We start from the raw sequence: 26,155 nt of genomic DNA, 5'->3' as shown, positions 1-26,155 counted from the left end.
ATGTTCTCTCCAAAATGGGCTTTGGGGAGGGAATCTGCAATTGGATCAGACTGCTCTACACCAACATCGTCAGTGCAGTCTCAATCAATGGGTGGGAATCAGATAGCTTCCCAGTCAGATCTGGAGTCAGGCAGGGCTGCCCTCTCTCTCCTGCCTTGTTTGTGTGCTGCATAGAGCCATTTGCCGAGTCCGAGTCCATCAGGAAGGATGCGAGCCTGAGAGGGGTGACTATTCCGGGCAGCGGGGGCCTTCAGGTTAAGGCCTCCCTGTACATGGATGACGTCGCCGTTTTCTGCTCGGATCCACTGTCAGTGCGCAGACTCATGTGCATTTGTGACCAGTTCGAACGGGCCTCGGGGGCCAAGGTAAACCGAGGCAAGAGCGAGGCCATGCTCTTCGGGAACTGGGCCGACCAATCCTCGATCCCCTACACCGTCAGGACCGACCACCTGAAGGTGCTGGGTATTTGGTTCGGGGGGCTGGGGCGTGCGCCAAGTCTTGGGAGGAGCGTATCAGTAAAGTGAGGCAGAAACTGTGCAGATGGAGGCTACGGTCGCTCTCCATCACGGAAAATAACCTGGTCATCAGGTGTGAGGCACTGTCATTGCTGTTGTACGTGGCACAGGTCTGGCCTATTCCCAGAACCTGCGCCGCTGCAGTCACCCGGGCCATCTTGGGCGGCACGGTGGCACAGTGGTTAGCACTGCTGCCTCACAGCGCCTGAAGACCCGGGTTCAATTCCCGACTCAGGCGACTGACTGTGTGGAGTTTGCACGTTCTCCCCGTGTCTGCGTGGGTTTCCTCCGGGTGCTCCGGTTTCCTCCCACAGTCCAAAGATGTGCGGGTCAGGTGAATTGGCCATGCTAAATTGCCCGTAGTGTTAGGTAAGGGGTAATGTAGGGGTATGGGTGGGTTTCGCTTCGGCGGGTCGGTGTGGACTTGTTGGGCCGAAGGGCCTGTTTCCACACTGTAAATCTAATCTAATCTTCCAGTTCATATGGAGTTCAAAGATGGACCGGGTCCGAAGGGACTCGCTATACAAAGATCTGGGCAACGGGGGAAAAAATATACCCAATGCCTCCCTCACCCTGATGGCCACCTTTGTGTGTGGCTGCATCAAGCTGTGCATGGATCCCCGGTACGCAAACACTAAGTGTCACTACGTACTGAGGTTCTACCTGTCCCCGGTGTTGCGAAGGATGGGCCTGGCCTCGCTGCCGCGGAACGCTCCGAGCAGTTGGACCGTTCCGTACCACCTGTCCTTCGTGGAGAAATTTTTGAAGAAAAACACCTTTGACCACAAGTCCATCAGGAAGTGGTCAACACGTAGCATCCTTGAGACCCTTCGGGAAAAGGAGAGGGTGGATCCTGTCGAGTGGTTCCCTGAGCAGACTGTCAAAGCAATTTGGCAGAATGCCTCATCACCAGAACTTTCCAACAAGCACCAAGACATGTTGTGGTTCTGTTCGCCGAGATGGAAGTTTTTGCTGCAAACGTTTCGTTCCCTGGCTAGGGAACATCATCAGTGCTATTGGAGCCTCCTGTGAAGCGCTGCTTTGATGTTTCTTCCGGTATTTATAGTGGTTTGTTCTTGCCGCTTCCGGGTGTCAGTTTCAGCTGTAGTAGTTTGTATGGGGGGTCCAGGCTGATGTGTCTGTTGATGGATCTTCTTGCCGTTTCCGGGTGTCAGTTTCAGCTGTAGTGGTTTGTATATGGGGTCCAGGTCTATGTGTCTGTTAATGGAGTTTGTGGATGAATGCCATGCCTCTAGGAATTCCCTGGCTGTTCTCTGTCTGGCTTGTCCTATGATGGACACCTAGTCAGCGGATCCAAACACTCCATACAATCAACACAGGAATTCTTGGACATCATCAGGAATACACACATAGACAAAGAAGAAACCATGGTATCATTCGACGTGACGGCACTGTTCACATCAATTGACAAAACCCTAGCCAGAGAAACAATAGCCAACCTACTGGACATACATAACAGAACACAGGAGGCCGAACCTATCAACAAGGACGGCATACTTAAACTACTAGACCTGTGCCTCACCACACACTTTACATTCAACAATCAGATATACGAACAAATCAACGGAACACCCATGGGATCACCAATCTCGGGACTCATAGCAGAGGCAGTTATGCAAAGGTTAGAACATACAGCCCTACCACAAATCCAACCCAAACTCTGGATCAGATACGCCGATGACACCGTTGTAATCATCAAAAACACAGAAATAGAAAAAAACACACCGAATCATCAACGCCACACTCACAGGAATACGATTCACGAGAAAAGAGGAAAAGGATAGCCAACTCCCATTCCTAGACGTGTTAGTAGAGAGAACACCCAACGGAGAATTCACCACAAGGGTACACAGGAAACCAACACACACAGACCAAGTCCTAAACTATGAAAGCAACCACCCCAACACACACAAACGAAGCCTCATCAGGACACTATTCAAAAGAGCCACAACACACTTCAGTACACCAGAACTGCGAAAAGAGGAAGAGGAACACCTATACAAGGTATTCGCCAAAAACGGATACCCACGCAACTTTATCACCAGATGCCTAAGAGATAGACCACGGAATGAGGACATGCCACAACCAAAAGGACTAGCCACACTACCATATGTCAGGAGCGTCTCAGAACTGACAGCCAGACTACTGCGACCCTTAGGACTCATAACAGCACACAAGCCAACTTCCACACTCAGACAACAACTCACTAGAACAAAGGACCCAATAGCCAGCACGAGCCAAACTAACGTAGTTTACAAAATACCATGCAAGGACTGCACAAAACACTATATAGGACAAACAGGAAGACAGCTAACAATCCGCATCCATGAACATCAGCTAGCCACAAAACGACACGACCAGCTATCCCTAGTAGCCATACACTCAGACAACCAGGAACATGAATTTGACTGGGAAAACACGACCATCATAGGACAAGCCAGACAGAGAACAGCCAGGGAATTCCTAGAGGCATGGCATTCATCCACAAACTCCATTAACAGACACATAGACCTGGACCCCATATACCAACCACTACAGCTGAAACTGACACCCGGAAACGGCAAGAAGATCCATCAACAGACACATCAACCTGGACCCCACATACAAACTACTACAGCTGAAACTGTGACACCCGGAAGCGGCAAGAACAAACCACTATAAATACCGGAAGAAACATCAAAGCAGCGCTTCACAGGAGGCTCCAATAGCACTGATGATGTTCCCTAGTCAGGGAACGAAACGTTTGCAGCAAAACCTTCCAGCTCGGCGAACAGAACCACAACAACGGACACCCGAGCTACAAATCTTCAACCAGACTTTAACCAAGACATGGCTTGGCTGGTGGTGAGAAGGGCTCTACCTGTGAGATCATTTATGCACGCCTGGACTCTCAGCCGCACCGCACGCTGCCCTCGAAGTGGCTGTGGGGGGGAAGAGACTGTCACACACCTCCTTCTGGAATGTGCCTATGCAGAGGAAGTCTGGAGAGGAATGCAGTGGTATTTGTCGAGGTTCGTCCCGAGCAGCGCCGTGACGCGGAACTCCGTGCTCTACGGCCTGTTCCCCGGGACGCACACCGAGACAAACATCAACTGCACCTGGAGGATCATCAACTCGGTGAAGGACGCTCTCTGGGTGGTCCGAAACCTGTTGATCTTCCAGCTGAAGGAGTTGACCCCGACTGAGTGTTGCAGACTGGCACATTCCAAGGTCCAGGACTACGTGTTGAGGGACGCGCTGAAGCTTGGGGCAGCTGCCGCCAAGGCACGGTGGGGAAAGACCACCGTTTAACATCCGCCTGTCTATAGAAGATCAGGGGGCCCTGCAGTCATTTGGGCTCTGCTGACGCCTTAGCTCAATATGTGAGTGAGAAATGCACAGATCTGTATGTAATAATGAAAATTCTGAGCTGTGTATGTAAATGTTGACATATGTATGGCATTACCAAATGTACAGTGTATCAAATATTTTATGAATATTTTATGAATAAAGTATATTTTTGAAATAAAAAGAAGTGGCGCTCCCAGGATGAGGCTATCCCATTGCACTTCGGGTGTGCTGACGCCTGCGATGTCCTCACATGCGGGATATTCGGCTGCGATGTTTGTGATAGGAGGGGACTGCGTTCGCGCTCTCCCCAGATTTAGAAGCCAATGGCAGACCCCGAATTGCTCGTTTTCTGTAGGCAGTGCTGTTATGCTGCGACTTGCCTTCTCACTGCTAACTCAACGCCCAAGTTTGCTCGGGCAGTCTTTGGTATACCTTTCTTCCCTCTCCAAGCAGGAGCAGTCCTAACTTTAAAACCGTTAAGCCCACCAAATCTCTGCTGCATATGCGACCATTTCCCTCTATTTCCTCACTATATCTCTCAACATGCTGCTTAAACACCTTCCCTCTTAACTGCTCTCAGTCACCATCTGCTCCATGTCTTACCACCATTTGCGTCTTTGCCAACCTACCAAGCAAGGGCATCAACAGCCTGAGCTACAAAGTTCAAAATCCAGCCCACCTCACGCCTGGGAGGAACAATGCCTCATCTTCTGCCTTCGAACCCTCCAACCACACAGCATCAATGTTGACTTCACCCATTTCCTCACCTTACAGCCCCCACCTCATCTCAGACCCGACCCTCCACCTGAGCTGTCCCACCTGTCCATTTCCTTCCCACCTATCCACTCCACACTGACGAGGTGACATATGTATTTGCTAGTCCAGGTGAGTGTCTGGTCACTGGGAATACTGATAATGGGAAATTCGGTGACGGTAATGCCACGATGGGGGGTGGGGGAATTAAACACAACTTGACCCCGTCCCCCACTCTTGCCCTTAGCCACTGTTGGTAGGTTTACTTCACATTTATCCGCATTATACTCCGCCTGCCAAGTGTCCTCCCCACAGCACGCCCTCCCACCCAGCTTTATGTCAGAGTCACACAGCGCAGAAACAGAGCCAGCGTGCCATTCGGTATTACAATGTTGTTTTCAGTGACCCAAAACAGCTGTTATTTTATCTCAAAGATTTCGTCCAAGGTTCCAGAAACTTCCTCACGTGCCTCCTTTAACGTTGTGGGATATTTCCCCATCAGATCCGGGGGACTTGTCCACCTTAATGCTTTTTAAAGGCACCCAACCCCACCTCTTGTTTAATGTTGAAATGCCCGGAGTACCAACACACCTGACCCTAACCTCCCCATCCACCATGCCCTCCTGCTTTGTGAATACTGATGCAAAGTATTCGCCCACAACATCACCCACTTCCACCAGCTCCACACACAAATTTAGATTTGGATTCTATTGTGTCACGTGTACTCAAGTACAGGGAAAGTATATAATATCGCCACACGCGGGGTCACCTTACAAATAAACTTTAGTACTAATTATTAAAAGTTTAAACGGAAAATACCACCCAACACCAGGTTATAGTCCAACGGGGTTTATTTGGAAATACAAGCTTTCGGAGCACTGCTACTTCAGATGGTTGTAGTGATTCAAGACACAGAATTTGTACCAAAAACACCGGCGTCTCCAAATCATCACCGAATATGGTTCGAGGCTGGGAATCAGCCCTTGATCGCGGATTGAGGATCAGCCCTTGATCGCGGATGGAGGATCAGCCTTGATCGCGGATTGAGGATCAGCCCTTGATCGCGGATGGAGGATCAGCCCTTGATCGCGGATGGAGGATCAGCCCTTGATCGCGGATTGAGGATCAGCCCTTGATCGCGGATGGAGGATCAGCCTTGATCGCGGATTGAGGATCAGCCCTTGATCGCGGATTGAGGATCAGCACTTGATCGCGGATGGAGGATCAGCCCTTGATCGCGGATGGAGGATCAGCACTTGATCGTGGATGAGGATCAGTCCTTGATCGTGGATGAGGATCAGTCCTTGATCGTGGATTGAGATCAGCCCTTGATCGTGGATGGAGGATCAGCCTTGATCGCGGATGGAGGATCAGCCTTGATCACGGATGGAGGATCAGCCTTGATCGCGGATTGAGGATCAGCCCTTGATCGTGGATGGAGGATCGGTGGTTGATTGTAGAGTTGAGTCTTTCACACCCAGAGCCAGCTCCCAGGCAGGGATCAGCAAACAATCTGGCGCCTTAGGTGACCTGTGGGGAAAGGAAACAAAGTGGTTAAGGTTTCAACTTACATCTGAACAGCATTATCACGGACGCACTGCTCGAGTAACTAACGTAACTAACTCAGTCAAAATAGGCAAGTGTAGTTCAGTTGGAAACTCCCGACTCGAAACCGGTTACTTTCTGAGCTAACCTTTCAAAAAAAAAGGGGCAGTAAGATGGAAGAGAATGGCAGAAGATGCGGTAGAAGTAGCAAGGGAGAGATTGAGAGCTGAAAGAGGGAAGGAATGAAGGTAATCCATACAGGCTGGATCCCAGTTGAGACTAGCAGAGGAGGGATTTCGGTGGAAAAGCCACAGTAAATCCTCCTGAGCTTAGTCTCCCGTCCAAGTGAAGAGAGCACTTAGCTTGGGGGAAGCCTTTGCTTGATGCAGCCGTCCGAGTGGTTGGTGTCCTCGAAGAGCACTCACTCATTCACTCACTCATCTCCCCCGCCCCTCCTTTTGTACAATTCTGAGCCGCTGGCGGCTGGCGCCCGGCGTTTTCTGGTTGGTCAAGTAAAGCTCGCGTCTGATTGGCGCATAAAGCTCCCCCGCTGCTCTCACTGATTGGTTGATATTGCGCTTTGTGATTGGACGGTTTGACAATCCGGGAACAATCACCCCCATATTTGGCAAACTTGGAGCTTTAACCTCTGTGTTGCTGGACAGAATTGCATCAGGCTGCCTTATTAGGTTATGATGCTCGTGTTCAGCAGAGGGTGCTGTTGTTTTGAGCGCAAAACTTTTTTTTCTATTTTGTATGCTTTGTTCACACAAATCTTTGTTAGATTCACAGTTGATGATGCCATTCACATTCAGAGAATAGATTCAGTCGTTGATATCACTGAATTAAATGCCCATCCTCTTGGCTTCAGCTTGTTATTTGTTATTAAACCATTGGTTAAAAACAAATGGTGACAACTCCGCTCAGACAATGCATTAAAGCTGTGAGGTTAGAGTCTGTCTGTATCCCAACCTTTCCTGAAGAAGGGCTTATGCCCGAAATGTCGATTCTCCTGCTCCTCGGATGCTGCCTGGCCTGCCTTTTCCAGCACCACACTCTCGACTCTGATTTCCAGCATCTGCGGTCCTCACTTTCTCCCATATATCTCAATTTTGAGTCAGTCTGGTTCTATTTCCAAAGTGGAATTTACAAAATGTTACATATATTGACTGTCTGCAGATTATGCATTTTGTGAGCAAAATAGAATGTATCTGCAAATATAATTCTGCCAATACAAATTCACCCCATCGACTAATATGTGTGTCCACATCTTTTAGAGAGAGAGAGAGAGGGTATGTGCATGAGAGTGGGTGTGTGAGTCAAAGTGAGAGAATGCGTGTTTGCATGTGTGAAAGCTTGGTGAAAGTGTGTGTGTGGATGTGATGGAATACAGGCCTGTGAGGGGGTGTGAGTATGGGAGGTGTATGTTTGTGTGTATGAGAGAGAGCTTGTGTATGAGAGAGGATCTGCATGGCTGTGTGAGGGTGTAAGAGTGTTTGTGTATGTCTGAGAGAGTGTGTATTGTGTAGTGGGGTCACCTGTAGTCCAGGTTGAAGCCATTCCCATGGGTACCGAACTTGGTTATCAGCCTCTGCTCGGCCACTCTGATTTGTTGTATATCCCAAAGTCCTCATTGGAGGATGTTCACTGGATGATCTGAGGCCAATTTCCCTGACTGCTGAAGTGTTCCCAGACTGGGAGGGAACACCCCTGCCTGGGGATTGTTGTGCGGTGTCATCTGTTGTTGTAGCGTCTGCTTGGTCTCACCAATGAACCATACCTCGGGGCATCCTTGCCTGCAGTGTATGAGGTAGACAACGCTGGCCGAGACAAAGATTGTGATACAGTCAGACCTGCTGCGTACACGGTACACGGTGTCCGAACGTATAATGGTGGTGTCCGTGTCCACACTCTGACATGTCCTGCAGGGTTGCCATGATAGGGCTGTACAGTGTTGTGGATGACGTTATCCTGCAGGCTGGGCAGTTTGCTGTGAACAATAGTCTGTTTAAGGTTTGGCAGTTGTCTAAAGGTGAGAAGTGGAGGCGTAGGGAAGGTCTTGGCGAGAACGTGTTGCAAGCTATGAAGAAGATGGTGTCGTTTTTCACCAGCCTGAAAAAGAAGCCCTCAACCCCACTCAGTGTTTCTTGCTCAATAGTCAATTCTGTTGCCAGGTCAAAATGCGCCAATGTGCATCGATGAGAGCATCCCAACCAAACCCACCCCCTACCTACCCTCTAACCCTGCATTTCCCAGTGGCAATGCACCCTATCCTACAGGTGTTGGGACTGTGGGAAGAAACCCACACAGACACGGGGAGAAGGTACAAGCTGCACACAGACAGTTGCCCGAGGGTGGAACCGAACCTGGCGCTGTGAGGCTGTAGTGCTAACCACTGAGCCACTGTACCAGCCGTGTTTCCATCTCATTGATTCAGGTTAAGGAGCTGCCACAGCCAGGAAATGATGTCAATCTCGGAGTTTATACTGTAGAGTGTTGGGGACAGCAAATGGGCATCTTTAAATTTGGGAAGGAATTGGGCGTGCAGAAACCATTCCTGTTTTTCGGACAACTGCAGAGGAAACCCTGACAATTATTGCTTGGGAAAGAGCATGGAACTTTGGAGGATTTGTTTCCACGTCGTGTTACAGGTAGGGAATTCCCCACAGAATGGAGCGTTTGAAGCAGTCTCCATCCATCCTCTTGACAGAAAGTTTGATGCATTCGTGATGGAAAAGGGAAAAACAGCGTGGCTTGTTGGGGAGGCGATGGGATATTGGGACTAACCACAGCTCAGGAGATGTTCTGAGGCATAGGTTCAATCCCCTTGTAACAGATGCTGGAATTTGAATCCTAAAAACAATCCGGAATTATATGTCCTTAAAGGTTAGATTTTGAAGTATTATTGGTAAAAGAGATTATGGTGGTAGTGCGAGTAAATGGGAACTGTTCAATCAGCCATGGCTACATTAAATGGTGGGCTAAATGGTCTGCTGTCCCTCTGTTCCTGGAGTTGAGAGGAGGGAATCAAAACAGAATCAGATTTGTGAGATGTACTGATAACAACGTAGGAAAACGTGAGATGCTGGAGAGTCAGAGTTGAAGAGTGTGACCCTGAAAAAGTACAGCCGGTCAGGCAGCATCCGAGGGGCAGAAGAGTCGACGTTTCAGGCTTCATGAGGAAGGGCTTTTCACTTGATTTTGCGCTGGAACTTCAAATGGCCGTTATGTGCAGTGCAGGGGCTACTCCAGCAGAGGGAGGCAGTGGTCCATCTGCTGCGGTCTGTGGAGCTGACCGTTTTCCAGCATTAAGGAAGATATTCACCCCAGCTGCCTGCACAGTTACAATGCTCCCCTCACAAGATAGCAACAGGAGTAGACCATTCAGCCTGTAGATTCTGCCCCACCGCTCATTTAGGTCATGGCTTTACATCATTTCTCTCAATGATGTGGATATGAATTTAGGAGATATGGTTAGTAAGTTTGCAGATGATGCCAAAATTGATGGTACAGGGCAACTCTCTGTCCCTCCCTCCCCAGGTTTACAAGATTTGGGCTGACAAGTGACAAGTAACATTCAGGCCCCACAAATGCCGGGCTATGACCATCACCAATGCGAGACAATCTGACCATGCCCCTTCACCTTCAATGGTGTTACCCTCACTGAATTCCCCAGTATCAACATCCTGGGGGTTATCATTGACCAGACACTCAACTGGACTTATCACATAAACAGAGTGGCTACAAGTACAGGTCAGAGGCTAGGAATATTGTAGTGAGTAACACATCTCTTGAGTCCCCAAAGCTGTCCACCACCTACAAAGGAGTGTAATGGAATACTCCCCACGAGCCTGGATGTGTACAGCTCCAAGAACACTCAAGAAACTTGACACCATCCAGGACAAAGCATCTCCCCGCTTGTTAAGCCAAGTTAAAAACCACACAACACTTGGTTATAGTCCAACAGTTTTATTTGGAAACACTAGCTTACTTCCAAATAAGCCTTTTGGACTATAACCTAGTACCACCGGCATATAATTACTCACTTCTAATCCCCTTCGAAATTCCCCTGTCACACACATACATCCACAGACAAATGACAGGGTAAAACAGATTATGATCACAGGAAAGACTGGAAAGACAGTTCAATAGTGTTCATTCCCAGATTCTGTTGTCGAAATGATCTCAGAGAGTCAGAGAGTCACAGAGATGTACAGCATGGAAACAGACCCTTCGCTCCAACTTGTCCATGCCGACCAGATATTGCAACCTAATCTAGTCCATCTTCCAGCACATGGCCCATATCCCTCCAAATCCTTCCTATTCATATACCCATCCAAATGTCTCTTAAATGTTGCAATTGTACCAGTCTCCACCACTTCCTCTGGCAGCTCATTCCATACACGTACCACGCTCTGTGTGAAAACGTTGTCCCTTAGGTCTCTTTTATATCTTTCCCCTCTCACCCTAAACCTATGCCCTCTAGTTCTGGACTCACCTACCCGAGGGAAAAGACTTTGCATATTTATCCTATCCATGCCCATCTTGATTTTGTAAACGTCTACAAGGTCACCCCTCAACCTCCAACGCTCCAGGGAAAACAGCCCCAGCCTGTTTAACCTCTCCCTGCAGCTCAGAACCTCCAACCCTGGCAACATCCTTGTAAATCTTTTCTGAACCCTTTCAAGTTTCACAATATCTTTCTGATAGGAAGGAGACCAGAATTGCATGTGATATTCAAACTGCGACCTAACCAATGTCCTGTACAGCCACAACATGACCTCCCAACTCCTGTACTCAACACACTGACCATTAAAAGAAAGCATACCAAACGCCTTCTTCACTATCCTATCTACCTGTGGCTTCACTTTTAAAGAGCTATGAACCTCCAGTCCAAGATCTCTTTGTTCAGCAACACTCCCTAGGACCTTATCATTAAGTGTATAAGTCCTTCTGCTGGCCAGCACGTTGCAGTGCTCCTTACTCTGAATACTTGCAGAGGCAGCAGATGGCTGGTATCACTTAAAAAATACCTCTGACTTATTAGTTACAAGTTACAACTTACAACTATTGCTGCAGGAAAGATAAGACCATAAGACATGGAGCAGAAATTAGGCCATTCAGCCCATCAAGTCTGCCCACCATTCAGTCATGTCTGATAAGGTTCTCAACGCCATTCTCCCATTTTCTCCCTATAACCCTTGATCCCCATGATACTCAAACTGCTTTTCATCAGGTCTACAGTGTGCTTTGACTGCAGTGAACAGAGAGACCACTCCTGAGCTGAGGAAGTACTGTCCTCCCCTCTTTCTCTTTGAAATTTGTTCCCAGCTTCAGGCTTTCCAGGGACCTGAGAACCAATCACTCAGTTGTTGCCAGGCAGAACAGTCTCTGTGTGGGAGAAGGAAATACCATTTTGCCTACTGACCGCTTCCTTACAGAAAACATGTTTGGCTCTAGTGAAAGAGGGCCTACCCACAACGCCACTGCTAACTCAAATTAGCTACACTCAGGAACTAACAGTAAAAGAGCCAATAACTAGCCATTACCTAATCAGAGGAACATGTTATTTAAACAATCCGCTCATGGGATTCTTGACCTCACAATGGCACTGCACCTCCAGAATCCACAAGGGCTCTCTCTGTCTCCCCAGGACTCCAGCTGACACAATGTCCCCACAGACTAAATGGCACCAGGGTATTCCATGTGGATGACCACTGTCCTATGGAACTATTGTGAACAGGATGTGACCCATTACTGTCTCGATGCCTTTAGATTAGCTAACCTCCTATGGGCATTGTTTACCTGACAGAGAATGCTGGACACGCAGCATTGATTCAACAATGTCAAACTGTATTGTCCTGTAATTAACATCAGTCACTTGTGACCCTATAAGAATGGAATATGCCTGTACTTCAGGGAACAGAGCTGATGCTCATCTGTACAGAGTACCCATTCTGTATACGTGTGGTCAATTTCTCTTCCCACGATAGTGTGAAATAAACCAGTGTGTATCAATTTCACAAGAACCTCATACGAGCTTTATTCATAAATGGTCAATTCTCTGATACGCTGTCACTAGCAATTGGTCACTCATCCATAGACCAGTCAACGTCTTGTAGCCAGCAAAGGCTGCGTCTGTACCTCCCTCTCCCCGCCCCCCCCCCCCAACCCCAGCTCCAGATCATATGCAAATCTTCAGTCATTGTTTTCTCAAACAGTTGCTTTAAAAACACATAATTAAAATATGCCAACATTTTTATTTCCATCACACATTCTGTGGCCTGTGCAAGTCAAACTTACTTCCTTTCATTTCTTCAGGACAGTTCTCAAGGACAGCAAGCATGAAAAGAAGTGATCACACGTTTCACCAACATTGTGTTTAATCTGAGCAAATCTACACTTGATCTCTACAAACTGCAACAGTCAGTCAGCAATGAGCCTGCACCGGAGATTAATAAGTCATTAGGACATCTAAGAGCAGGACACTTACTTCTGCACTTTGAGTTATATTTTCTAACAATAAATAACATTTTGCATAACTTGAGTTAGAGTGCCAGTTTTAGGTCTTTGTATTGCACATTCACATGACCCTGACAGCTTTCACACAGTTAGGTTTCTATGGAACTAGACTGACCATTCTGACTAGGCTGTGTGGAACCTGCCAAACAAATAAACCAGAGAGAAATGTGAATTATTGCAAGAATAGGGAATATGGTTAAACCAGTCATTGCAATGCAACAGTTCAAATACCTCAATGAACATAATCCTCCAAAAAGCAAGGATTCTCTCAAAATGAATCAGATTTGGAATGGGGTCTGAGTTAATTTGCAAACAGAATGCAAACTCTCAATGAAATTTCTGCCTCCTTTTGTAATGGGAGGACATTCTCAGTCGATTCCCTGGAAATGTTATCATTACTGAAGTGAAGGTGGGACGATATAGATCTGTACGAAGAGTAAATGATTGTGTCCCAAGTCGGATAGAGACAGGGTAATCCGGTTCTGATGCTGCCTCACACTTTGTGCTGCAGCTCCCACCTTTATAAACCCAGCAGTGAAAGACCGACTGGGCCTGTCGCTGGGTCCCATCAGCGAGACACAGCACAAACCCGGTGGGGTTTCGGGTTGGACACTAAGCCGGTTCTCAGGCTGGTGTCCAGGTCTGTCACGCCTGGTGGGGCCTGGAAGTGGAACTTCTGCAGCAGGGTGGTGAAGAACAGGAAAAGCTCCACTTTAGCCAGTGCCTCACCAGCGCACACCCTCCAACCTGAAAAAGAACAGGGGACGGTCAGTACCTCACCCACACACACACACACACACACACACACACAAAGACACACATACACACACACACACACACACACACACACAGTGACACACACACATACACACAGACACAGACTCTCACACACAGCACAGTTCATTCATACAGAGAGAGAGTAATCATTCATACAGGTCTGTACCATTACATGTTTAGTTGGGGGGGGGTCTGTGGAGCCCCCTTACTGTGTTGGACCCGTGTGCTTAGGCAGGCAGATGTTACACGATGGTCTTTCCCTACCACGCTTTGGCTCCAAGTTTCGGTGCGTCCCTCAACACATAGTCCTGGACCTTGGAATGTGCCAGTCTGCAACACTCAGTCGGGGTCAACTCCTTCAGCTGGAAGATCAACAGGTTTCGGACCGCCCAGAGAGCGTCCTTCACCGAGTTGATGATCCTCCAGGCACAGTTGATGTTCGTCTCAGTGTGCGTCCCTGGGAACAGGCCGTAGAGCTTGGAGATCCGTATCACGGCGCTGCTCGGGACGAACCTCAACAAACACCACTGCATTCCTCTGCAGACTTCCTCTGCATGGGCACATTCCAGAAGGAGGTGTGTGCTTCCGAATTGGCATCTTTGCTGCTGGGTAATGATCAGTACGGCTTGTGTGACAAACAGGATGGTGTCGTTTTACCTGAATCACGTTCACCTTGTGGTTGACAAAAGGAGAAAACAGAGTAAAAATGACAACCCCAATCAGCTTTTCAACCGTACCTTTAATAGAGAAGCAAACATCTCCAGGCACTTTACAGAACAGGATTAGTCACTGACTTTCTAACACAGTGTGCAAAACAGTCACTTCATACGTGTTTACATTGAAGTAAAGGACTCTGAATTAAATGGGCAACAGATAAAGGAGGTGACTGAATGAAACACAACAGTCCAGTGTTCTTAATTACTGTGAGAATTTGATGCCCCTGTTCTGGCTCTCCTGCATCTTTCTGTGTCATGTACCCTTAAAAATGGGTTGATTACTCAGCAACAGGAGCTGCTTAATGGCCGATCCATTAGTTAGTCAGAAATGGTGAGCAGGCAGCAGATTTGGGAACTCCTTCCCTTCTCCCACCAAAGTGAGTGACTGCACTTACAAGTGAGTGGGGTGGTGGTGAGCTGACCAGCCCTTGTATTTAATGTGACCCTTACCCCATCAAAATCACACCCAGCATGGGTGAGATGTAAAATTCATCTCGTGGCATGGTCAGTTACAGTTTCCTACAGCCTTCAGATTGAGTCCAATTTGTTCGTGTTTTATTAATTCATGGGACATGGATGTCACAGGCCAGGCCAACATTTATTGTCCACTCCCAGTTACCTCCGAGAAAGCGGGGGGTAAGCTGCCTCCTTGAATTGCTGGAGTTACACCCATGCTACCATGCGGGAGCCAGTTCCAGGATTCTGACCCACTGACTGTAAAGGCACGGCGATGTATTTCCAGGTCAGGATGGTGGGAGGGCACTTGCAGGTTCCCAGGTATCTGCTGCCCTTCTCCTGCGACACAGCAGTGGTGGTGAGGTTAGAAGGAGCTGTCTAAGGAGCCTTGGTGACCTTCTGCAGTGCAGCTTGTAGATGGTACACACTGCTGTGACTGAACATTGATTGCGGGAGGGAGGAAATGCTTCTCAATGGGGTACCAATCAAGCAGGCTGCTTTGTTCTGCTATGTCGTCAAAATCCTTGTGTGTCCTAACTTGCTGGACATGTGCGTTGATGACATCGACTCAGTGAGGACAGTGGGACCACAGGGAACAGCAGGACTGACCATCCTGAGAGTTAAAGACAATGGCGGAATGTGAGGGGAAGAACGCAGTGTCAATTAGGATCAATATCGGATCCAGAAAGAGAAACTGAGAATAAGGGAAAGAAGATGCAGAATACATTTTCGCATGACAAGGTTTCAACTTTAGAAAACTCCAGGGTGACTCAGTCTGCAGACTGGCATGGCATTAAGCAAGATGGATCCATGAGATGGGCACCAGTTTAAACTGCTTGTCAAGGTGAGGGGACGGGGTGGGGGGGGGGGGGGTAGTGGGGGAGGGATTAATGTGGATACTAGCAAGTGCTGACAAATAATGGAGAGGTTGAGACAGGGTGAGGCAGACACCAGGAGGCAGTGAATCGACTGGCAAATTCCAGAGACTCCCAACAGGCTGAGGCCTTGACCTGTTGGATTTCCCGGGAGGTTTGTGCGTCACGTTTCCCTAACCAACGTTCGAGCTCTGGTGAGGTGTGCCCCATTCCCCCTTCCCCCGAACCCGTTAGAGTTTCACGTGGCACAGTTTGAGGGGCTCGGAGTTCCTGGTGTTTAACCAGGGGTTGAAGAAGGGGAACAGTTTGCCGTTGAAGGTGTCGGTGAAAGTGTAGAGGTGGGTCATGCTGTCGGCATCGTGAAAGGAGATTTGCCCTCCCTCGTAATCCAGGTAGACCCCTACCTTCTTGGGCTTGGCGCCCAGTTTGAGGAGGGTGGAGGGAGCAGTCAAGACCCCGTAGATGTGCTCTCGCCTCTGACATATGGTCCAATAGCCAACCGAGGGCATCAGCGTGATCTGGCCCTTCCTTTGGGCATTCTCCTGGGCCAAGCCCAAGTCCCAGTCGGTCTTGTTGGCCACCTCCACCTCCCAGTAGTGCTGGCCGGAGCTGAAGCCCTGGCTGCTCAGCACGCAGGTGCAGGGCTCAAACCTCTCCCTGTTGTTCGGTTGGTTTCTCCTCTCATCGCCGGCATGGACCGCGGTCAGGTCCTCGGACAGCAGGAGTCTGGCCTGCGCTGTGCCGGGATCCAGGGTGAGCGGTGCTGGCACTTTGTTTGTGAAAATAACAAGAAGGTTAGAAACGTGTAACACGGGAACAATCAAAACCAGATACCATCAAGAGAAGAGCTGTCAACTGTTGTAACGACATGGTGGCTCAGTGATCAGCGCTGCTGCCTCACAGCACCAGGGACCCGGGTTCAATTCCGACCTCAGGTGACTGCCTGTGTGGCGTTTGCACATTCTCCCTGAGTCTGCGTGGGTTTCTGCCAGGCGCTCTGGTTTCTTCCCACAGGCTAACCATGTGTGGGTTCAGTGAACTGGCCATGTGAAATTGTCCCATAGTATTCAGGAATGTGTAGGTTAGGTACATTATTCAGGGTAAATATAGGGGAATGGACAATGGGTTTGGGTGGGATACTCTTCAGAGGGTCAGTGTGGACTTGTTGGGCCAAAGGGCCTGTTTCCACACTGTAGGGATTCTCTAAAATCCAGTCAGGGAAATCAACTGGTTGGCAAGTTTAGATTTCACAGAATACAGGGAGAACTAGTCATTTGGATACAGAACTGGCTCAAAGGTAGAAGACAGAGGGTGGTGGTGGAGGGTTGTTTTTATGACTGGAGGCCTGTGACCAGTGGAGTGCCACAAGGATCGGTGCTGGGTCTTCTACTTTTTGTCATTTACATAAATGATTTGGATGCGAGCATAAGAGGTATTGTTAGTAAGTTTGCAGATGACACCAAAATTGGAGGTGTAGTGGACAGCGAAGAAGGTTATCTCGGATTACAATGGGATCTTGATCAGATGGGCCAATGGGCTCAAAAATGGCAGATGGAGTCATTGTACCAGCCTCCACCACTTCCTCTGGCAGCTCATTCCATACACACACCACCCTCTGCATGAAAGAGATGCCCCTTAGGTCTGAAGGTTGTTATTGTGGCCGTGATATTGATAAGGAACCGAGACGGTTGGCTGGGTGTCTGTGATAGATTATAGCGAGGCTGGAACCCCCCCTCCAAACGTGTCTATCCTGTATCCCACTGATTGCCACCAGAGGGGGGGGGTTGTTGTCCCCATAGGTGGAGGGGGTCCTATCAGATTCAGGAAGGTCAGAGGGATGTGAAAGGTCATGACAGCAGCAGAATGACGTTGATGCAACCACCATTCAGCAGCTTCTGAGAAAAGGTACGGCCCTCAAGGGAATCCAACCTTTAGAATGGAAAGGAACGTGTGCACAAACCCAGCAGGCAGAGTGGCTAACCTACTGTGTCTAAAGGTATGTCATATAAAGGAAGGCATTAAAATGCAATTCTTTCTTAGTCGAGGCCACCAGGTTATACCGAGGACCCTAGTCAGATAAGAGCGACATCAGAAAAACAAGCAAAACCAATGTAATTACTGCAAAAACAATCAGTTGGGGACATCTGCGGCTGTGGGTTTTCCAGGTAATGCAGCAGGAATCAATAGATGTTCTCCTTGGGGTGGTCCTCCCTTGCACTGCGTCCCCTGTGTCCATACGGCCTCCCCTTGACCTTGACTGCTGAATGGGTGACCAGCAGGACTAGGAACGGGCCTTTTCACCCAGGCTCCAATGTGCCCCGGGCCTAATTCTCAGGCCTGGTGTACCTGTGAATGTAAACTTTGAAGAGTTTTGGTGAACTAATGCAAATATTTCCCACTTGGCCAACACTGTAGTGGCAGCTGTATCAGTTATTGGGATAGTTTCATTCATCTACTAAACACATCCATTATTATTAGACAATATTCAGAACAATGTGCACGAGGTGATTCTATAAAAGCAAGTTGTGGGCAAGTAAAAAGGCCAACCAGGCAAGGAAGGGGTTAACAACCGCAGGACAGCGTGCGTCTTGTTGGTTTACAAATTAAACAAAGCGTCAGCTCTTTTCCTGGCTGCTTTCTGGAAATCTGGGTGCCACCGTGTTTGTAACAGAGTATTAACCATTCCCTCCTTGCCCAAGTGTGTACAAATATGCACATCATCAACTACAACAGGCAGCAGCAAAGAAGGAACACAAACCTGTCCAGCAGGAGTCACCCACATTTTGGTTTGAGTATTGAGGGAGTACTCTATTTGATTTCTGTACCTTTCCCAGGTCTGACATCCCTGTCCCCATATTGTCTCTATCTGGGTGTTGCTGGGGACCCAATGGGACTGGAGGGTTGGGGTGTAAGGCTGCCTGCTTGGCAGCAGCATCTATCTGCTCATTATTTTGGAAACTGGACCAGTTGCCTCAGTGTGAATCGAACATCTTAATAACTGCTAGATTGATTGGACAAAACAGCATTACTATAACACCATCCCATGGGTGTTAACAATCCTTTATGTTCCCACAAGGCTCTGTAATCATGGGTCACCCCAAAAGCACAATGAAGAGTCAGTATATATTCACAGATTTTCCTTTTGCCAGGATGCAAGCGTGTCGATCCCTGCATTTGCTCCAAGGTAACATTAAGGACACATCATTCCCTCGTGGCCATATTTCCACAGTTAAAGCAAGGACCTGCCATTTGCCCCTGGGGGATTTCACTGTCTTGTTCCCAGCCTCAAAGGTGTAGCATTGGGGTCTGTCTGTCCCCATTTGCAGGGTCCCCTCGGGAAAGAGTTGTTCAGCTGTGGTCGCTGGGTGGGTATCTGAGGTAGATTCCACTCCCAGTGAGTATCCTGGCCCCAATTAACCCTGTCAGGGCTGAGGCACACAGCACTTGGGATCGCGAGGTTGCTGGATATAATCGGTTTTACCTGTAACTTGCATTGTGGTTCAGTCTGGTTCTGGCCATCCCAATAGAAAACCACCATTTATCTCATTGGCGACTGGGAAATCCTGGACTAGTTCATATTGTGTGTCCGGATCATGTCAGTGACACCAGGAGGAAAACATTGTAAAAACATAGGGTTAAACAAAGGTGCATCAGTTCCTTGATTATTTTTTCAATTGTGGGCTGTATACCACTTCCATCAAACAGATGGCCACTTATTTCAGTCCTATACCACAAGCCATTCGTATTCAGGCTGCTCCCAGAATCTCACTGAGTTTATATCTGTATCACCCTTGGACATATTGAGCAAATTGGGCTGGTTTGTTCTTGTGGTCAGGGGGCATGCCTCATTAACATTACTCTGATTCCCAGGAAGGCCCCTGGTTTAGGATGGCACAGGCCACTCATCCCCATGATATCGGCAATGAAGGCTGGACGCTTCATTTTCAAAAGAAGGAAAGGTTTGTAATAAGGGGGTGTGTGATCTATCAGGAGATGTTAGGGGCTCAGTAGGTATCCAGGAATAAAATCCCCATCCTCATCCCTATCAGCGTCATCCCCATCCTCAAATAGGGTCTGTATGCCAGACATAGGCTGGGGATTCCGAGCAGAATCTGAGTTCTTTATTTCACAGCGTTGTTGCTTTAACCCTGTTTGTATATTCCTCAGCCTTAGTCACCTTACACTGCTTCACATGGCCCTTTTATTTGTTCATCTACCCATTCACAGTCAGCTATGAACACCTCCCACCTTTTGGAAGTTCCATCTACTATACACACCTCTATTCCTCAATCACAAGCTGAATTCCTTCAACTGGCCAGTAAGGTATCTTTCCATTCTTTAGTTCGCAACGAATCAATGCGGCCATGCTTCAAATTACCCATGAGGCAATGAGGCAGGTCACTGACAATGTGTGAAGGAATAAAACCAAGCGATCCTGCCAATTGTGATTCCGGGCTAATATAATTATCAACTGGAAATTCATTTATTCAGTATTCAATATTTAAAATGAAAAATGTACAGTTTCCAACTCTGAAATCCATTATCATTACCTGGTTCTAGTCCCTTAATTTAAATCCTAGATGAGGTTCAGTAAGCGGTCCTGACCAGTCATTGCTCATTGACAATGCTATAGGCCGTGAAATGTCGACAGCTGCCTTAAAGGGTCTTGTCTACTCTCATGGTAACAAAAACCATCTAATGCACAAATACTGGCCGAATCCAAAACACAGACATTAACAATAGGATGTTAATTTTGTTACACGATTTATCACAACCTAATCTTGAACTGAAATTACAGTTGTCCGTGAGGGAGAGGAAATTGATATGGAATAAAGCTACGACTGGCACACCACAATGACCAATGAGACACCGTAGTCTTAAAATTAAATGGAAACAAAGTCTGAAATAAAAATTAAATCTGCTGGCATCATTTTCTGAAACCAATGCTGTTAGTTTGAGATATTTTGGATCTATCTTTATACTTCCAGTTTTCCAAATTAAACTAAATTAAATAAGGTTCATGCAAATTCCTCCACTCACTGAGCAAATAGTAACGTCTCAGGTGATTTTCCCCAATGCCAGGCTTAGATTATAACTAAAACTGTGCAGAAATGTGCTCTCATCCTGGGACAGAATGATTCTGCACCTGAGGCCCAGATTTAGTGCTACTGCTTTACTTCCTTTCATCAATTCTATGACAACGTTCTGTGTTGAATCTGCACGTATCTCTGTGCAGATCTGGACTTGGATCTCTGCTGATTCACTATTTGATCAGTAACGTAGTTAGCAATGAGGCAGCACCAAATGGTAATGAATATATATCCAGGAGCTATCTGACTGTACTGTCACACCACCCACTTCTGCACTTTGAGTTCCATTTTCCAATTGAGCAGAAACCTGCGCTCATCCCGGAACAGAATGATGCTGCACCTGAGGTTTCGTGTTACTGCTTTACTTCCTTTAGTCGATTTTTTCATTCATCCAACAGGTAGGGATGAGACAGGTGAAAATGAACTTTGGCAGTCGTATGCAAGTATGGGGAATTTGAGAGAACGTTTATACTGATGTCAAATGGTGCAGAATCAAAGGAGAAGATTTTTAAAAAAGATTGTAATGTTGTCTTTCTCCATATTAAACTGATTTGAAATTAACTAAGACTGGCTTTCATGTAAGCAGAGCTGAAAATGTGTTGCTGGAAAAGCGCAGCAAGTCAGGCAGCATCCAAGGAGCAGGAGAATCGACGTTTCGGGCATGAGCTCTTCTTCAAGAATCTTCATGTAAGCATAAAAGAGATGAGTTAGAAATTGACAGTCACACAGTCATGGCCTGTGACAAGAACAGGGGTTAATATTTCATTTCATAATCACAGATGGATCATTAACCTTAAAATAAATCATCTTAAATTCCCAAAGGGCAAATCAAATTCAAAACAGTCCTAGATCTGAAGCTCCAGGAACAAAACACAAACATTCAATCACCAACAAACAAATGTGCATTCCAGCTGAATCATAAAGGGCTCAACTTGCTGCAAGCTCCAGGAAATCAGCACTGATTCTCTCTCTCTCTCTCTCTCTTTGTCTCTCTCTCTCACACACACACCCAATATGAACATTTTAAGGGTAATGAGGCACTCACATTCCAAAACAGTTAAAGTTAAGGAGTTTAGTCTCATAAATCCTGGCTGTTGCACACAGATACTTAACCAAGTGTGTGAGAATTGTATCACTGGCCAGCTTTCTTTTTTTTAACACGATAAAGGCAGAACCACCCTCTCTATTCCATAAACAAAGGACAAACACCAAAACACACAGAACAAAACGATAGCAGACACACAAGACAAAGCAGCAAAGCAAGCCAAGCCAAGCCGAGTCGATACAACAGAGAAGATAATCCCGACCGAATGCTTTCACTCATCATCAATCTGACAATGAACATCAAGACGAATGATTTCTGCAAAACATTCTTGACATTCTCAAACCCTGACAGTCTCCTTATAATATATCATGATCTTTCTTTGTTTTGTCTTTCACAGAATAATTTGGGAATTAATTTAGACAACGCCAATTTGACTGAAGTTGAGTCCCCGACTCATTCGAAGTATTTCCTTATGCAGGTCCCTGACCTGTCAGTGGGACTCTCCGACTCCCTTGAAGTCCCTGACTCCTTTTTTTAAAGGGCCCTGACTCTATTTGGACCCTGATCCGCAGGTCCCTAACCTGTCAGTGGGAGTCCCTGACTGGAAACAAAAGAAATCAAACTTGTGATTTTTCAAGGTAGGTCTCCATCTGGAATCTGACTTTTCTGGTATTACACTCAGCATATCCCAGATCCAACCTTCCATTTCCCCTCACCCCCACCATATCCCAGATCCAACCTTCCATTTCCCCTCCCCCAACCTTATCCCAGATCCAACCTTGCATTTCCCCTCCCCCCACCTTGTCCCAGATCCAACCTTCCATTTCCCCTCCCCCCACCTTATCCCAGATCTAACCCTCCAACTGAACAATGCCCTCTTCACCTGTTGACCCTGTCCATCTCCCTTCCCACCAATCCGTTCCATTCTCCCCACTGACCTATCACCTTCACCCCCAACTTCAACGACCTATCACATTCTCAGCTACCCTGCCCCTTGACCCCACTCCCCTCCCATTTATCTCTCAACCCCTTGAGCTGCCTTGGGACACAAACCTCATTCCTGATGAAGGACTGATGCTCCAAACATCGATTCTCCTGCTCCTCAGATGCTGCCTGACCTGCTGTGTTTTTCCAGCACCACACTCTTTGACTCTGAGCTCCAGTATCTGCAGTCCTCACTTTCACCCTGTGATCATAATACGGCAACATTCTGTGTTAAATCTGCACATATCTCTGCACAGATGTGGACTTGGATTTCTGCTGATTCTCTATTTGATCAATAACGTGGTTAGCAATGAGGCAGCACCAAATGGTAATGAATATATATCCAGGAGCTATCGACTGTACTGTCACACCACCCACTTTGAGTTCCATTTTCCAATAATGACATTGCACTAATTGGATATAGAGCACATTTATTAGATATTTAATCATCACATCCATGATTAACTTGATTAGATATTTAGATTAATCTGACAGAGTTTTCAGCTCCCTGAGGATTTGTATGTGATTGGGTAGGAGTCTGACTAACGTAAGGTGGTCTCCCTCATTCAGAATCAGTGAAACATGCTGGTTATTGTTAAAGAACAAGGCTTAATCATTTAGTAGTTGCAATGTATCCATTTGAAAGCATTTCGATAACCCGATTAAGTCAATGCTTCGTGTGTAAAGTTTTCTCAAAATGAATGAGTTGGATTGGTTGAGTGGTCAGTGGACTCACGCCTCTCAATGGGATTCCAGCTTCTTTATACAACTGGAAAAAATGTTCCTTGGAATTGTTATCATTAACGGGAGAGTGTTTCGGAGACAAGCTGATGGAATTACGCTTTGTGCAAACAGTAAACGATTGTGTCGCAGCTAGCATAGAGATAGGATAATCGAGTCCCACCTTTATAAACCCAGCAGTGAAAGACCGACTGGGCCTGTCGCTGGGTCCCATCAGCGAGACACAGCACAAACCCGGTGGGGTTTCGGGGAGGTCACTAAGCCGATTCCCGGGTTAGTGTCCAGGTCTGTCACGCCTGGTGGGGCCTGGAAGTGGAACTTCTGCAGCAAGGTGGTGAAGAACAGGAAAAGCTCCACTTTAGCCAGTGCCTCACCAGCGCACACCCTCCGACCTGAAAAAGAACAGGGGACAGTCAGTACCTCACCCAAACACACACACACACAGATACACTGACACACACACATACACAGGATTCGTTCATAAACAGGTGGAGTCCATTCGGTTACTCGACCCCCCTGCCCCTTTCAGTAAGATCCTTGCTGATCCTTTCCCTCCACTCTGCACTCCCACACAAACTATTATGATCCCAGCTCATGGTATTATTCTGTTAGGAAAGAAGACAGGGAAAGTGACTGAGGCATGGGAGCACTTTGGGCTGTGTGATCGTAATTTGTATTAGTTTTAAAACAGTTATGAAAAAGGATAGAACTAATCAAAAAGTTAGAATTCTGAACTGGAGTAAGGCAGAGTTTGACGGTATTAGACAGGAACTTTCAAACATTGATTGAAGGAGGTTATTCACAGGTAAAGGGATAGTTGGATAGTGGGGCGACCTTTAAGAACGAGAGTTCAGAGATGGTATGTTCCTGTTAGTGTGAAGGGCAAGGCTGGTAGGTGTACAGAATGCTGGATGACCAGAGAAATTGAGGCTTTGCTCAAGACAAAGAAAGAGGCATATTATCAGGCAAAGCCAGTTGGGATTGAGTGAATCCCCAGCAGAGTATAAAAGCAGTAGGAGTATACTTAAGAGGGAAATCAGGAGGGCAAAAAGGGGACATGAGATAGCTTTGGCAAATTGAGTTAAGGAGAATCCATAAAGGCTCGTTAAGGACATTAAGTGCAAAAGAGTAACTGGGGAGAGAATAGGGCCCCCTTAAAGATCAGCAAGGCTGCCTGTGTGTAGAACCATAGGAGATGGGTGAGGTATTAAATGGAGACTTTGTGTCAGTATTTACTGTGGAAAACGACATAGAAGTGGGGGAACTTGGGGGAATAAGTAATGAAGGCTTGAAAAGAGTTCATATTACAGAAGAGGAGGTGCTGGAGGTCTTAAAACACACAAGGGGAGATAAATCCCTGGGAACTGAGCAGATGTTTCCCAGAACTTTGAAGAAAGCTTGAGAAGAGATTGCTCAGACACTTGCTGAGATATTTGTATCATTGATAACCACGGGTGGGGTGCCGGAAAACTGGAGGTTGGCTAATGTGGTGTCATTGTATAAGAAAGGCTATAAGAAAAAGTGAATTACAGACAGGGTGAGCCTGATGTCAGTGGTGGGTAAGTTGTTGGAGGGGATTTTGAGGAATAGGATTTACATGCATTTGGAAAGGCAAGGATTGATTAGGGATAGTCAACATGGTTTGTGCATGGGAAATCATGTCTTACTAACTTGGACACTAAGGGTCTTTTTCCATGCTGTATGACTCCAAGACTCTCAGTGAAATTCCAGGCTGAAACCATAGGAACAGCAGTGTGCCATTCAGCCCAACCAGTCTGTTCCACCATTTAATGACTGATCTATTGTCAATTCCATACCCCTTAGGCCCATACCTCTTCAAGTCTTTGCTTAATAAAAATGTATCTATCTCAGATTTAAAACTAAAAACTGATCCAGCATCAACTGCAGTTTGTGGAAGAAAGTTCCAACCATCTACCACCCTTTGTGTGTGGATGTGCTTCCTAATGTCTCTCCTTCAGACAATTAAGATAATAGAGAATTAACCAAACAATTTACATACAGCAAAAATGTAAAGGTTTTGTAAAAATCAATCCCATTTATTCCACTAAGGTGCCTCGACAGTACTCCCATCTGAGACAATTCCCTGCCCTGTCTATAGAGCTTAAGTTAACATTGATGCTGTGACTTTAATTCGCAGTCTCGAGAATCTATTAGCTTCTTCCTGGAGCTGGCATACAACTGAGCATAGACTTTCTCAGCTTCAAATGACCATTTCAGGGTTTTAACTAAGCAAATCCAGTCTGGAACTTTTAAACTAAACTCCTTAAACTGAGGTAACCTTTTTCTTAAAATTAGTACCCCCCTTTCTGGGGAGCGACTGCTTTATGCACCCAACTTCAGCCAAGGCTTCAAGTGAACTGATTTTCCCAGCATCTTTAAGACCCTGATGATTATTGCAATAGTATCTTTCTGACTTGCCGTTTTGGTCTCCTGATTTATTTTCTTCCTCACATCCTGACTCTTGCTCAGATGCTTGTACATAACACCCATCAGGGTCTTTTAGCCTTTGCCATTCCTTGATTCTACCCAGACAGATTCTGTGCTTCTGACTCTGTATCACTACTTGCTATCATTGTAAATTAATTTCTTATTGAGAGGGCAACCCAACCCCCTCTGCCAATCTGTCTGTCCATTCAATAGAATGTATCTCCTTGGAGATGTAGCTCCCAGACATGATCCCCTCACAGTTACATCTCTATGGCACTGGCAACATCATACGGTGGCATAGTGGTTAGCACTGCTGCCTCACAGCGCCAGAGACCTG

General features: G+C 46.9%; 1 protein-coding gene and 1 pseudogene across 1 annotated transcript in view; one reads left to right on the top strand and one right to left on the bottom strand.

Annotated features, from left to right (window-relative positions):
- Positions 1 to 4,036: 4,036 nt before the first annotated feature.
- Positions 4,037 to 4,177, top strand: LOC132833025 (U1 spliceosomal RNA; annotated as a pseudogene).
- Positions 4,178 to 23,279: 19,102 nt separating this feature from the next.
- The window catches only part of LOC132832636 (cytochrome P450 2K1-like), a 29,903-nt gene continuing 27,027 nt past the window's right edge, over positions 23,280 to 26,155 (bottom strand). The window contains exon 9 of the mRNA XM_060850718.1: positions 23,280 to 23,762. Within this exon, the coding sequence (XP_060706701.1) occupies positions 23,584 to 23,762 (179 nt within the window). The 3' untranslated portion in view covers positions 23,280 to 23,583. The remainder of the gene's footprint in view (positions 23,763 to 26,155) is intronic.

The sequence above is a fragment of the Hemiscyllium ocellatum genome, chromosome 35, assembly GCF_020745735.1.
Source record: "Hemiscyllium ocellatum isolate sHemOce1 chromosome 35, sHemOce1.pat.X.cur, whole genome shotgun sequence".
Taxonomy (NCBI): Eukaryota; Metazoa; Chordata; class Chondrichthyes; order Orectolobiformes; family Hemiscylliidae; genus Hemiscyllium; species Hemiscyllium ocellatum.
The sequence above is the reverse complement of the archived record's forward strand: the minus strand, read 5'-3'. Positions and strand labels throughout refer to the sequence as shown.